General features: G+C 43.0%; 1 protein-coding gene across 1 annotated transcript in view; it reads right to left on the bottom strand.

Moving 5' to 3' along the window:
• LTK (leukocyte receptor tyrosine kinase) overlaps positions 1-2,211 on the bottom strand; it is a 96,738-nt gene extending 94,527 nt beyond the window's left edge. Inside the window, exon 1 of the mRNA XM_056346818.1 lies at positions 2,122-2,211. Coding sequence (XP_056202793.1) covers positions 2,122-2,164 — 43 coding nt within the window. The 5' untranslated portion in view covers positions 2,165-2,211. The remainder of the gene's footprint in view (positions 1-2,121) is intronic.
• Between the last annotated feature and the right edge of the window lie 12,815 nt (positions 2,212-15,026).

Raw genomic sequence — 15,026 nt, 5'->3', positions numbered from 1 at the left:
GGAAAATCATCCAATATGAAGACTCAAAGCAACACTGATACTTAAAATAAAAAGAAAATTGTCCCACACATTCACGTGGTGGCTTTTTTCACCTTCTTCCTAGCCATCTCCTGAGGCTAGTGTGCAACCTCAGCCTCCAGATGACTGTGAAGCTGCTTTGACAGTGAACAACATACATTTGCGCACTAAGTCTTTCCCTGGGTTTGTTGCTGTTGAGTTTATGGTTCTTTTTCTGAGGTTGGTGTTTTGTGGGGGTTTTTTTCTGCTGTTGTTCTCTACAACTTTCTGAATTTTTTCATAGAGCCTTAATTTTTGCACCAAAAGGAGTTCCAACCTCCTCCACCGTTTTGGCGTGCCAAAAATTTTCAATGGATGGGAACTCTGAAATTACCCTTTTAGGCTACAGCTCATTAGAAAGGCATATGCCAGATAGTAAAACAGAAGACAGAAAAATGGACCTGTAAATTCCCTCATCACCAAGACTTTGGGCTTTCCAAATACAAAAAGGAAATGTGAAGCCACTCAGAATATGCTCCAGGAAAACTTTCTTAATGGAAACACGAGTGGTTTTTAAAATAATTGACTGCAGAGTCTGAAAGCTGACCATAATAACTCAGTGAGACAAGCAACCCCCATGTGAAGACTTCTGACAGCAGCTACACAGTTAAATACTCATGCATCCAAGTCTCTCCCTGGGTGATTTGGATTATTTTTGGCAGAAGGTTGGACAGAGATTGTAAAACGTACAAGTTTTTTCATTTAGCTCTTTACTTGCTTTCTCTGAAACACACCTTTTTTATCTCTGTCCTAATACAGTCATGCTTCAAATCACAGACCTGAAGATACAGCAAGTATAAGGATTGTTCCTTAAACTAACCTTACTTGCATGTTGAGAGTCACCCCACCAAAAACACTGGGATGATATTTAGCAGCTCTTGATGAGACCACATGCCATAAGAACTGAGGCTGTGGGGACACAGTTCTGCTTGCATGAGGGGCACTTGCCCTGGGACCCTTTGGCAGTAAAGCAATCTCTTCCTGACCAGAAAAAGCCTGAGATCAAAACCTCTGCACTATGCCTTGGCATTCAATTATAAACAAAACTAAATGATGAAACCTGCTTAAAAACTGATGTCCCAGCATGCCTTCTTGTGAACGAAGGCTCAGCATTCAGCCAGAGAATGTTCACTGCACTAGCAAGCGCTAACTGGAGCGCCCAACAACCCGTCCACCTTATCTCCTTCCCTGCCTGGAAGTAATCCCGTTTGTTACACTGAGAAATACAGAAGCATCTCCTGATCCTTGTCGAAGGGTCAAGCTGACGTCCCTGTCTCTGAGCTGGGGGTACTATTGCAACTGCAGCTCTCCGAGAAGTTCAGCATGTCCGATACAGGTTTTTCATAGCAAGTTTGCTTGTGATTGTGCCTACTCAGTGAACGTGTCCTACTCCTACTTTCTTCTCCTGTCTCTGCTTGGGTGCGTGCTGCTGCTTCCCAATTTCTTTCCTATTCCTGCAGCTTCCCTCCTCTCCTACTGTTATTTCCTTCCTCTTGCTGCATTTCAGGACCAAAAGTGGCAGTGACAGCGCGGCACAAAGATTCCTCTCAAAACTCACCCTGAGCACCCCCCTCTAGGTGGGAGCTTGCAACTCCACCTTTCATAGTCCCGATACCTCCTTCTCCCTTTATGTGTCTCCCTCACCTCCCTCCTCAGACTCAGACAAGCACCCTCCCCGGAATACCCTTCCCCGAGAGCAGGTTCCCGGCCCCGGGGCGCTGCCCTCCGGCGCCTCCCCCAGCAGCCCGCAGCGCGGCCGGGGCGCAGCCGCTCCTGCCCTGCGGAGCCCCGCACGGTGGCAGCGCCGGCCGCCAGCCGCAGCCCCGGCTCCGCTGCTCGCCTCGGCCAGCGAGATGTATTCGGGATCCACAACCGTCAAGACTTATCCCACACGCCACCCGCCTTACAGGTTCACGCCAGTACTTTCTCCGCCCCTTCCCCCGCTGCTTCCAAACGGCGCTTTCCTGCTTTTAAAGGTTGAAGGGAAGGGACGAGAAAGCGAGCCGAGCCCCGGCACGGGCAGCTGGCCCCTCGGGACCGGGGGAAGCCAGCCCAGCCACTTACCGAGCGCGGTGACCCGCAGCAGCAGCGGCGGCAGGCGGCCCATGGCGCGGCGGGGCGGCCCCGGGCGGGTGCGCTCCGCCGGCGGCTCCGCGGAGCTCTGAGCCCGGGCTCAGCTCCTGCTGCTCCGAGCACAATTCCCACCTCCTGCTCGGGCGGGGTCGCATGGGTCCTAGAGCCACCCTCCCCTCCCCTCCCCTCTCTTCCTCCTCCTCCTCCTCCCCCCTTCCTGCGTACCGCTCCTGCACGATCAGCAAATGCATACGGCGGTTGCTTCAGACAGGCACGCACCCATCCGTAATTTTGGGGGCATTAGTATTCACCGGGAAAGGCTGAAATCAGCATCTTACTGAGTTGTTCCCCCTTCTCAGTCTTCCCTCGCAGTTGCCTCAATGACACACACGCGCTGCCTGGACCAAACTCAGCTCCTACTTAAGATGGCAGAGGAGATCCCCTTGGCCTGGGAGCACCCGCTGCCTGCCCTGCCGGAGAGGGCAGAGCTGCTGGCACAGCACAGCGACCCGACCAGCCTTGCCCTCCTTGACTGCTCTGCAACAGCCCCAGTCCCCAGCAAGAGCCTCAGCTGGCAGGACACACGACAGGGACATGCGACAGGACTGTGGCGCAGTACGGCACGAGTACTCGGCCTGCAAGCTCCTGCGTTTGCTCTTTAACCACTTGCCTTGTGAAACCCCTTGTCCTTCTGGTCCATCACCATCTCAATTACATTAGTTCTCTCTGCCTTCAATTTGTTTGCATGTGGGTTTTTCTGTCGCAGGAGTTTAGTTTAAAACAGCAGTTCTTTCTACAATCAAAATATCTCCTTTCTGATTCATTCTTCAGGTGGATACCCTTACTCTGGATTAGGAGTGCTTTAGTCCAAATTAGCATAATCTATTGTGGCTGTGGGCTACAATGATTCAGCTTGGAAACTGCTGTGAATTTAACAGGTAGTACCTGAGTGTTAAGTAAAATACCACTCATGTTGTAGGCACTGCAGAAATTTGGAGCTGCCAGGAATTAAAGCCCTGCTAGGTCTGGCGCTTTCAAGGCAGAGGCCTGCATTGTATATTCAATTGTAGTTCATAGATTAGACTAAAACTTTGGTGAATTTACTTAACCTTCTGTGAATCTTCCACTGATGTCTATGAAAAGTGTGCACTGCTCAAGGGTAGAATTTGCTTTTGTACCATAACCATATATTTAACTCCAAATCTGCTCATTGCTCAGCAGCACATTGCTACGTTCAACAGATTTACAGAGGCATGTTTCTAAGCATAACCTGGATGATTTGGAAGAAAACATCATTTTTGAGGCTTTCCTCTATGGCCACATCAATTACAAAAGTATGGTAGCAAGAAAGACAGATGTTGTTGGTTGCTTATCAGCTAAGTTTATATAAACCATCCCTCAAGCAAAGTAATAGACCAAGAATAGTGAGTGTTCCTACCCAAGAAAAAAAAAATATAAGAAGGCTGCCAGCTTTCCATCTCTTCATAAATAACTTTCTTGGCTGAGGCTCTGGGACTGCAAAGCAGGTAATTTTTTTAGTCCAATTGGTAAAAAAGTAGAGGCACCTCAGGAATTTCTGTATTTGCCTAAACCCTCCTATGAACAGCAACGTAAAAAGTCTGTATCTGCAAGGAACTGGTAGCAGCAGCAGACAGACGAATTAACAGTTTCTGACAATACTAAGTTTTAAAGAAGTTCATATTTTCCATGTTTTCCAGTTAGTGTGGCCAAGACAGATGAGTTCTGAGGCTCATTACAGAAATGTGAGGTATTCTATAAAAATGAAATAGATGCATGTGATGCTTTTAAGCAGAGAGTAAAAGCAGAGAAGGTGACTAATCTCTGACCAACTGGCTCATTAGCCAGATTTGAGGGTTTGAGTTCTGGCTCAGAAAAGTAAGCCTTGGTCTATTGGAAGGTCCACAGCTAATCCTCAGCAAGGCAATCCGTATCTGTCAAGCAAAGGAAGTCGCCCAACCTAGACAAAAGACTGTTATTTTAGGGAATCAAAAATTTTAAAGACAGAGGGACAGGATGTGGAAACCCAAACGTTTCACGATGAGAAACGCAAGAAGATACACAGTGTGACAACAATGGAAGTCAGACCAATGCCCAGCATTGGGCAATAGGTGCGTGAACTACAAGCAAATGCCACTCACCAACAGTTTGCAAGTGGTACAAGAGCATTCACAGCAAGAGCCAAAACCCAACAACAACAAGGGAATGACACCAACACCACTAATTTAGAGGAAATCTCCATAGAAGTAATTTAGACTTGACAGTCCTGGGTTAACAGTTGGACTGGATAATCTTAAAGGTCTTTTCCAACCTAAATGATTCTATGGTTAATTAGGAGCAATGGACAATGCTGAATCAGCAGAGAACTGAACTGTCAGTCTGGAATCAACTGTGATAATTATATGCTTTTAAGTTGGGTACTGATGCACAAGCTAAAGCACTGCCAGAATCCAGATACCAGCAATTGAAAAAATTGAAAAAAACCACTGGTCTTAAATAATTATACTTCCTCTGGCCCAGCAACTCCGGAACAACCTACTGGAGCCCAGGAGAGGGAAGTAGATATACTTATCTTGTTCCTACATTCTGAGGACATCCGTTGTTGTCCACTGTTGCAAACACAACATAGAGGGCAGCACAGAACTTTGCTAACCCTGTAACACCTCAAAAACATTCAGAACAGGGTTGCAAGACAAGTTCCCACCACACTACCAAGAAAATTCCTCAGAACTGAAGGGAAAAGGGGTAGAAGCATTTACCCCCAGAGCAAGCAGAACTCCAGCAATGGGGGTCTAGTCACTTCCAGGAAAAAAAAAAGATGAAGTTTTCACTTATTGTGTGCACTCAGGAGACAACAATTTTAAACAGTGGAAAATATTCCCCATATACAAGAAAAAGCACTGGAGTGATGACTGACACCAAATGCATTTCTGCATGGCACACAAAACAGAGCACATGCTCACCTAGCTTCAGCACCTTCTTTGGGAGATGCTGTTCCCTTTCGGGCTGTGCACTGCATAGAAAGAACATGTTCTGCTAGCATGTACAGCACAAAAGTCTGTATCATGACATTTTGATCTAAGAAAAACATGAGAAAAATGCAGTCAGAGACTTCATAAACCTTGCACAGAAAATGGGCTGTAAGGCAAAAGTTAAACAAATACCATGAAAATTCCTTATGATGGAAATAAAATCCAGCAGAGCAAGGTGAATGTGGCAAGATGATGCAGACTGGCAACACTAAGACCAAGGAGTACAGTCTCATTTGAAACACAAAGTATGTAAAGAAATGTGCCCTCAATCAACCTGCCTCAGCATCCTGAACACTGCTTTACAAAGCCGTCTGACAGGCATAGGCTTTAACTGCTACAAAAACATCTGGAAATCTGAAGACATTCACCAAAGATGGCCTAGTCAGAGATATCCTGTCTAAGCATAACATAAGCATGTCCTCGTATTTTTGTACTGAGAATATTGATAACTTTTTCAAAGTTCTAGTCAGACTTGGAGAGCAGTCACTTATCCATAAAAGAAATTGGGTGTTAGTGTACATAAATAAAGAAAGAAGCTTTGGCTTTACTCCATAGCCATTAAAGCATCACGTCTTCATGCATGGAAGAACTGTGTGAGCTAAAAACTGATCATAAAACTCTTTAACAGCCTAAGGGACGTGGCAATTCTCAGCCTAACCTTTCTCACAAGCAAGAAGGCTACAGAAGTATTTTGGTTTCAAATACATGATTGCAATGTTGCATAAAAACTAATCAAGACCTGGTGATGGTTAGACACGTGGTCTCTGGAGTACTTGACAGAAGAACTACAAAGCAAAAATATCCAAAACTAGATTTTATATCTGTTATACACACAAGCACTTTAAAAAAGTATCTGTCTGGTTTCAGACAAAATATGAGCTTTGATGGCTGCAGACATTGCTGTGGGCAAACTTTCACAGAATGTAGTTGTGGCCAGTGCTCCAGATAATACTAGTTGCTCCAAATGGTGCATAAAAGCTAATAGAGTGGCTTTACCCCTTAAAATTATAATAGGTAATAAAGAGTTAAATTTCGTTGTTAAATGTGACTCTGTTTCAATGTGTATGAAATCCTCAGACATCAGAGAGGTGTTAAGGACACACAGAGAATCATTTAGGGATTTAAAATCTGAAATTAGGACCAATGATACTTCATACCAGCCTCAGATAAGCAGCGGGTTTGGGAAATTGTTGTTATGCTTGTGGCATAGGCCAGAAGGAGGAGTAAAGACATAGATGGTGTAAGGGGCAGGGGGGGGGGGGAACGGGACAGTAAGCCCCAGAGCAGAGTAGCACAGATTTGTCACTGCTGGCTGGGAGCAAACCAACTTATTTCTGTCCCAGACTACCGAAGTCATTCCCACGTAGAAGAAGGTATTTCTGAGGAGTCTACCCTTGCTGCATTTCAGGGTACCTGTGTTAGTAGTGTCTGACAACAGGACACCTTCAATGAACTTGAGTTTTAGCAGTTTGCAGTGAAGCACTTTCGAGGCATGTCACCACAAGTTCCCGTTATTTCCAGTACCAACAGGTCAGTAGAAAGCAGTGTCAAAACAATAAAGCACGTACTAATGAAAAATGATAGAGGCCATATTCAGCACTGTTAAATCAGAGCATGGCACCAGCAAAGCATCGCTTGTCATGTGCTGACATTTCATTCAATGGAAAATTGAAAACAAAAGTGTCTGTTCTACTGGAAATGGATGTCAAGAGCCCTTGGAGACTTGTAGATATCTAAGGAGACAGATGAGGAAAAACAGAAATCAAAAAATTACTTGGAGTACCTGGAGCTCCTGCCATTTGCCCAAGAGAGAAAGCTCATAACTGTGAAGGCAAAAGAGCAGAACAGCAGCCAAGACAGTTCACAAGTCACAGGAATGTGTCACACAAGACAAGTAATGAAGAAAAAGGCCACCCTGTGAGTCAGTTGCTGTGTAACAGGCCCAGGCAACTGCGCTTTCTGAAGTGTCTGCTGGGTACAATTAGAATTAATGAGTCCATCTGACATGTATGGCTGCCATTTACTAAAACCCCGTGGATGCAAACGCCCTCTTCTTTCAACAGCACCCTCTTAAGCTCACAGACCACCTGAACAACTCACGGTTTTTTGCTGAGCTCCTGGGTTTAAACCACAAGCCATCACCCACAGCAGTGGCTGGGCCATCTGCTCTTGCAGCAACACCATGAGCTGGCGCGTGGTGTTTCCCGTAAGGGCCAGTGTCCCCGGTACAGGAACCAGGCACGAGGGATAGCCCGAGTGCAGTGAGGTAGCGCAGCCTGCCCACTGAACAGCTTTTCATCAAGCTGTAAGGGGGCTGAGAGAGTGGCATGAGAATCAGTATTTACCCTTCTAAACCAGGACACCCCTTCCACCTGGTGTTTTCACTGCCTGCCTCTTTTTCCCTTCTCTGTGATCTAATTCAGGTGCTCCGTTGCTGCTTCCATCCTGCTAAGTCTTTGCTTCCAGCTGCTGTTTCTGACCCTCCTGCTTAAGGCTGACAAACTGGTTCCTTTCAATGATCCAACAGCCAAAACCAGGCCTGATTTATGCTCGATTTCTTATTTGTCCTTCCTGTAATACCACTTCAGAAAACATTTCTATGTTCCACTAATTACTGTCTTTCACCCTGCTTATTTTTCCTGCACATTTTGGAAGCATTGCTTTATAAGATGGGAAACTCTCCTGCCGTGTCTACACAGAGCTTTCTGCCGTTTAGTGCTCCTTTGGAAGCAACAGGAAATTATAGTGCCACCGCTCTGATGCTTTAAATAGCTTCATTGCTCAGTGTGATTTAACAAAACAAAACAGAAGTCCAAAATATTGAACTTCTCTTAGAGACTTCAGTCTTTTAGGAGTTACATAACCTTATAATATATGCTGTTTATACAACAGTCTCTTCTAAACAAGTTGGAGTTAAACAAATTAAAGGTCCTTATACCCATACAAACTTCACCTGTAGTCATGATGCAACATAAACTGCCTTCTGGTTGCTGAACATCCTTCTTCTTCCCTGCACAGGGAAGCAGAGTTCTCATCCAGTGCCTAGATGCCGCACTTCTTTCTTTCAAATTTACATTGTTTTTCACAGGGTGCTCTCTCACACAGCTACCAGTTGGCATATGAGGACATCCAGTCCACAAGGTAACTCCAACTGTAAATCAGTAAACTTTGATTGCTTATTTATGCCACCTAGACAAGCCTGCAGGACCAAACCCAATCTGTTAGTGCCCTGTCTTAAGGGGGAAATAAATTCAAAATGCACACACAGAGGAGCTGAGCAGCCTTCTAGATTCCAGGCCAGGAAGAAAGAAACAGGCACCCAGATTGGGAGCCTCTGATATAGGGAGAGACTGGATGATCCTTAAGAAGCTCAGTTTGACAAAAGTATGCAAGCAAGCCTCAGAAGTGATGGCTGCAAAATGGTAGGTACTAAGAAGCTGGGGGAACTCTGAGGACTTTATTGTAATTCAGAAAGTGACTAAAAAAAGCCAGATTAAGAGAAAGCCTGAAGAAAAGGCACTGCAAGGCTGTGGGGGGATGAGAAGAAATTTGTTTAGAATTCTTTTAATTTTTATCTATTTGATCGTCTACATCTGAGTTTTCTCTGTCTCAAAACCGCCTTTTTCTAGTTCAAATTCTAATATAACCTTACACTGTGAAAGCCCTTCTCATGTTTACCATATGGTAATGAAAACAGACAGGAGGATCTATCTCAAAAAAAGTTCCACCTCAAAGTCCTGTTACAGAGGAATGTACTTATTATGTAACTAAAATAAGTCTGCAATTTCATTGCAAGTATCTCCATCACTGTCTCACAAGCAGGATAAAGGAAGAAGCAGAATTCTACACTAATTGTTCACTCACCTCATATTTTAAAAATAGTGTAAATGAGAGAGAAGTTAAATTAAGTAAACAAACCTTTGTGGAACAACCCTAGGTACTGGTAGAGTGCTCATTCAGTATTTTTACAATAGGGCTCAGCCTGAGGAACTCTAGCCATTTAGGAAGGATGAAGCAGAAATCTCAAAAAGTGGTTCCTTTCTGATGCTGAGGCTGAATTGCACACCTAAGTAAAGTAGAAGTCATGACTGTGATCCTTACTTTTGAGACTTTGCCTGTTCAAACGTTATTTTTGGCATGTGCTGCGAGTATGGACTTCCCTGGTAGGAACAACTGGTTTTCAGGCATCTGCTATATAATTTCTCTAAACCACCTCAAGTGGCACCTTCCAAACAAAAATAGTATATATTTCAGCTGTGTCTTTAAAAAAAAGGATCCTAACTTTCTCTACAAATTTTACATATAGTTGATGTTAGTCTTCAGTGCAATGTATCAGTCAAAGTTCTAGAACACCTATAGATTATTGAAAGTACCTTATACACCCCACCTTCTTAGTACATATTTACTATGGCATGACCACTAGCTGTGAACAGCACAGTTTGTGGGGTCTCTTGGCCCAACACATGTGAAGTACAGATAAGACAGAACTGTGACTTAAGGTTGAGTCTAAGTATTATATTTACAATCTTAGCCAACTTATGCTTACTGTGACAGCGTCTCAGTGCACCATTCAGTTATAGTGAGCAAAAAAAGAGGATAGGTTTTGACATTTTCTGACAGGAGTGATGAAATGATTTTTCAAGGAGTCGTTAAGTCAGCAACAAATATCATAAGTCCTACCATAGTCCACATGAAAACAACTTTTTAGCTGCTCCTTGTGGGCTGTCAGATGAAAGACAGGATACAAAGTGGGTCATGCCAGTAACTCCTGCACAGCTGCAAAGCACAGATTTCCTGATGGTTTTTTTGGTAGCTACTTCAAAGTAAAGGAAGTTTACCATAAAATCATCTATAATTATTCATACAGTAGCAGGAAATTATATGTGTTTTCCCCTGAGATTCGTCAATAGTAAAAATTATATACCTAATAGATCAAAACTTCCATATATTAGAGACAGTAGATTGACTCCTCTTTCTGTTGTTAATTAAACAATGAAAAAAATTGCATAAAATAAGTACTTTTCTCTTTAGACTCTGATCTCTCAAACGACAGTATCACAATATTTATGCTAATTGTTTTGTCAGAACATAGCTGAAATAGAATAGTCTGTTATCTCCTTGAGTGTTCTCAAGACAGCAATAGAACTGCATTAAGAACATATGAAAATGTAAAGAATATGGTAAAATAGAATCATATTAATATTGTCAACGAATTGGTGCTTATACTGATAAGTATTAATTCTATTTGTGGAACATCCAACACCATCTACAAATTAATGGAAAATGAGAATGAATAATTACTTTCAGCTTACTGTCTAGGACATACATGCAAAGCAAGCAACAGGTAAGCCATCATTTTTTCTTGAAGCTAAGACACTATGTCATATTCCTCATTTACAAAAAAAGTGACAGAGGAGATTTCAATCTGTCAGTCTTATGTACACGAAGACCTTGAGGTACGTCCCTGAAGATGGTAACCTTTATACCCTGCAATTTAAAAGATACTGAAATACTTCTCACAATTAGGATGAATTCTCTTCATGTGAGGTGAACATGGCTTAGTTGAAACCCTTAAATTCTTTAAGAACAATGAAGATAAGAGTGGAGAGACTTTTCCACTGAAGAATACTAACTGCTAGTGCTTACTTTTTTTTTTTTTAAGCAACTGTCAATTCCTGCTGTAAAACCATTTAAATACAAAGACAGTGACTGTAAACAAAACTGTCATTTCATTAGCAACATTAGCCAAGTGGCCCTGTTGACTGATGGTGTGGATTAGACAGGTTAAATGAGTTCAAAGAGAATTCATATCATATCTTTTTTCTCTATGACATGATCACAAAATTTCATTCATACATATAACCAGCCACCTTACTGTTTAAGTATTTCACATGTATCTGACAGTTTCAGATTATGTGGTGCCACCATCCTCCTATGTTAATATTCATTGGGGTTTTATGAATATTTCCAATATTCCAGCATGCTTATCTTACCTCTTGTTCCAGCTTTGGGTGTTCTTGAATTGATTCCGTATGTTACTACTTAAGCAGGTAAGTGGATCATAGAATCATACAATACCAGGTTGGAAGGGACCAACCTTTCCTGACAAAAGCATGGTCTCGACAAGATGGCCCAGCAGCCTCTCCAGCCGAATCTTAAAACTGTCCAATGTTGAGGAACCTGCTTGTTGTCATGAAAAATTTTCCTCTTCTGTCCATGGGAATCTCCCCAGAAATAACTCGTACTCCTTACCCCTGATCTTTTCCATGTGACTCATGTGACCATGTAAAAAGGGAGTCTCAGTCTTCTTTGTAACTGCCCTTGGTTACAAAGTTACCGGCACACGGTGGCAAGGTCTCCCCTAAGCCTTCTTTTCCCAAGGCTGAACAAACACAGTTCCCACAGCTTCCCTCATACAGCAGGCTTCCCAGTTCGCTGATCATCTTTGTGGCCCTTCTCTGGACCCTCTCCAGCCTGTCCACGTTGTTTGTTGTATAGCAGGGACCACAAGTGAACACAGCATTCCAAGTGTGGCCTGACAAGCGCTGAGTAGAGTAGGATAATAACTTCTTTATCCCTGCTGGTGACACGCTTGTTGATGCAACCCAGCATCCTGTTGACTTCTTTTCCACAGCAGCACACTGTTTACTCCTATTGAACTTGCTGTCCACCAGGACCCCTAGGTCCCTTTCCACGGAGCTTCTCCCCAGCCAGGTAGATCCCTGCCTGTCCTGCACTCCTGAATTATGTTTTCCCAGGTGCAAGACCTTACATTTGTCTTGGTTGAATTTCATAAGGTTCTTGTTAGCCCACTCTTCCAGCCTATCCAGGTCTTCCTGCAGGCTGGCTCTCCCTTCTGAAATATCCACTTCCCCACTCAGTTTGGTATCATCAACAAACTTCATCAGGACACATGAAAATATTGGACATAATGCATTGTTAGACAAGTACCTTAAACAGAAGATTAAAGTCTGGGACAGAGCAGCTCTCTACAGATGCTGTGACTGGGAAAGGATTTACCCCGCTAGACATGCTCAGATAACACTAGCATCTTACAACTTGTTTACTCTTGTGATAATAAGGCATGCTGTTAGAGTGACTGGCAGAGTTAGTCTTCAGGTCCATTCAGCCGCTGGCCCCTCTCTCTGCCTGCTCTGTAAATCTGTAGTCTTTTGTAACATTGGGCTGTTACCGTATTTTTTAATGTCATAGATATGGCTTACATTTTCCATTCTAAATGCAAGGCACAGCTCTGCAACTTGAAATTAAATACAGGGAAATATGCACATTTAGGGGTGGGGAATAAACTCCTACCCAACCATGCCACTACATGATGTCTCCTGTTCATCTCCTGGGACAGGATAAGGGATGGAAAAACATGGATCTACCTGCCCTGAGCAGACATCAGATGTCAACAGATCTCAGTCACTCTTCAAGTAAATTCAAAGCCATCTTCTATACTAATCCTTTAAGCTGTTTGCATTCCCTTGTATGTATACGCATACAGACACAAGTATAGAGAATACATCTCATCTCTTACAGAATTTCCATAAAATAAGACTGGACACATGTAGAGGATTGAAGCTGGGTTAATTAACATTGATAACATACAGCTGTCGGCTGGCTGCAGGGGCGGCAGAGTGGCCGATGTAGACAAGGTGCAGCTGTGGCTGGTTCTGTTAAGAGGTTGGGCAGCCAACGAAGAGAGGAGGAAAAAGAAGCAGAGAGAGAGCACACCCTGGATGAGGAGACTACGAGAAGGCAGCAGAGGGACTGGCATGAAGAGTACGATGGTATGAGATGGTAAAAGACCTTGTTGTAGCTGGCTAGTTTGGAAAGTGCTGTGACAGACACAGGGCTATTTTGCAGTCTATGAGTGCAGCTTGATGTTTGATTCTGGCATGGTGTCACCTTGAAAACAACTGTTTTTTTTATCAGCGTACTCTTTTGTGCGCCTCTTGTAGCACAGAGTTGCTTTTTGGTTCCTAAACTGTCTGCTTTAACCACAACAGCCATGTGCGGCATTAGATGGGCTGTAGAGGTTTCTGGTGACCTTCACAGCTTGGTATGGTCATGAAAATGCTCTCATCTACATTGAGACTTAATCTTTTGCAGAGATGGCCTCGGATCTTGTTGCCTGTGGTCTTGGCTTCATGAGACCTCCTTGGGCTCAGCTAAGTATTTAGGCTGTGTGAGCAGGTAAGCAACAATGAATAAAATGCATTTGCAGTATTAGAAGGCTTTCCATTTCTAACTGATAGAAATACTAAACCTCAAAATATTACTGGGAAGATTAACCCAAATACCATGAATACAAGCAAAACTGATCTTATCTGGAATGTAAAGTACTTTTATAGTGGGCAGAGGAAAGAAGCAATCCTGATACTATTTTTGAAAAAAAAAAAACAAAAAACAACAAACCAACAAAACCAAACATAATGCAATCCCAAGCGGGAGATGTTTGTTAAGGATTTATCTGTCCAGTCTTTCCTATTTCATTTAACATGCTTTTAGTTAATTAGCTCAGAAAGTCTGTGACCTAATGGAAATTATCAAACCGGTCAGCATAAAATGAGTTGGAAATGGTCTACATCATGATTAAAAGGAATCCCACAGAAAGTAGCTGCTGCAACATCTGGTGTGTCTTGTTTATTTTTATTCACAGTGCCTCTCCTGACTGTTTTTCCCTTCTTACTGTATTTTATTATGTAATTCCTATCACAATCTTATGATCTGGTGTCACTGAGTATAGGTTGCCAGTCTTTTCCCTTGACTTTGGAACATGCCAATCTTTAGCATTGAAAATGTTGCCACATTAAGTACCTTTGAAGTAACAAGAGTCTTGATTGTAGAACTAACTCAACTTCTCATGGCCCTGGGCAAGTCCCAAGACACCTTGATAATCAGCACTACCTTCCATGTTCCTTCTAATTCCAAGAACTGATGCTTGGAGTACTTTTGTTCTATTTGAGGTAGAGGCTCATAGCCCAGAGAGAGCAATGTCTTATGACTTTCTTCTTGAACTGTTACGATTAAGAGGGTGTCTACTTAGCTTCACCTCATGACCTGACAGGTCAAAGGAATAAAAAAATAAACCATAAAACTGTAGAAGAGGTGGCTGATAATATCTTACATGGACTGACTTATTTTCAAGAGTGCACAATGGTGGGACTCAAACAACAAAATGTTGTGCTGCGGAGGCCTACCTACACATAAGCTTGTCTCCCAGCCAGATACAAAGGTGACTGGGCTGATGGTGAATGGTGAGATGCATCTTTCCCATGACCATTGTTAAAGCTGTAAAAACAGTGACTCTGTTTGCAACTCAATACACGTTCAGTGCTTTCTATCTCCTCGAATTAGGGACTGAATCAAAGGCCTTCTTGCAGGCTACATGCACGATCCCTAGGTTTTCTGCACTCTGAATTCCTCTTAACCAGCCTCCCAAAAATTATGCTAAGCTGGCTTGCACTGTAAATAATAGATAACCTGCTCAGTTAATTTCCCTACATATTTTTTTGTCTGCTGTTCTCTTCCCTTGCTTCTTCTAACTTGCAGTTTCTCTCCCTCTAATTTTTCCTCTTCTTTTCTGCCACAGTGTTGAGGAGCCCTAGGCTTCTGCTGTGTTGCCTGCTGTACAGCAAGCCTTTTTCCTATCTCTTGCATTTTGGCATTTTTTGTGTAGCTTTATCTCCTTGTTCTTTTCTTAAGGTTTTATCATTGGTTCTCTCTGATATGTTTTCTAACATTCTTTCCTTTTTCTTCTGAAATATTTTAAACAAATTCTTATATTATTACAAAGTAACCTTCTTTCTTGGGTTTGGTGCTTTCCACTGAGGGAGATTC

Source organism: Falco biarmicus, chromosome 7 (assembly GCF_023638135.1).
Source record: "Falco biarmicus isolate bFalBia1 chromosome 7, bFalBia1.pri, whole genome shotgun sequence".
Classification (NCBI taxonomy): domain Eukaryota; kingdom Metazoa; phylum Chordata; class Aves; order Falconiformes; family Falconidae; genus Falco; species Falco biarmicus.
Note: the sequence above shows the minus strand (reverse complement) of the source record. Positions and strands in the feature narration are given on the sequence as shown.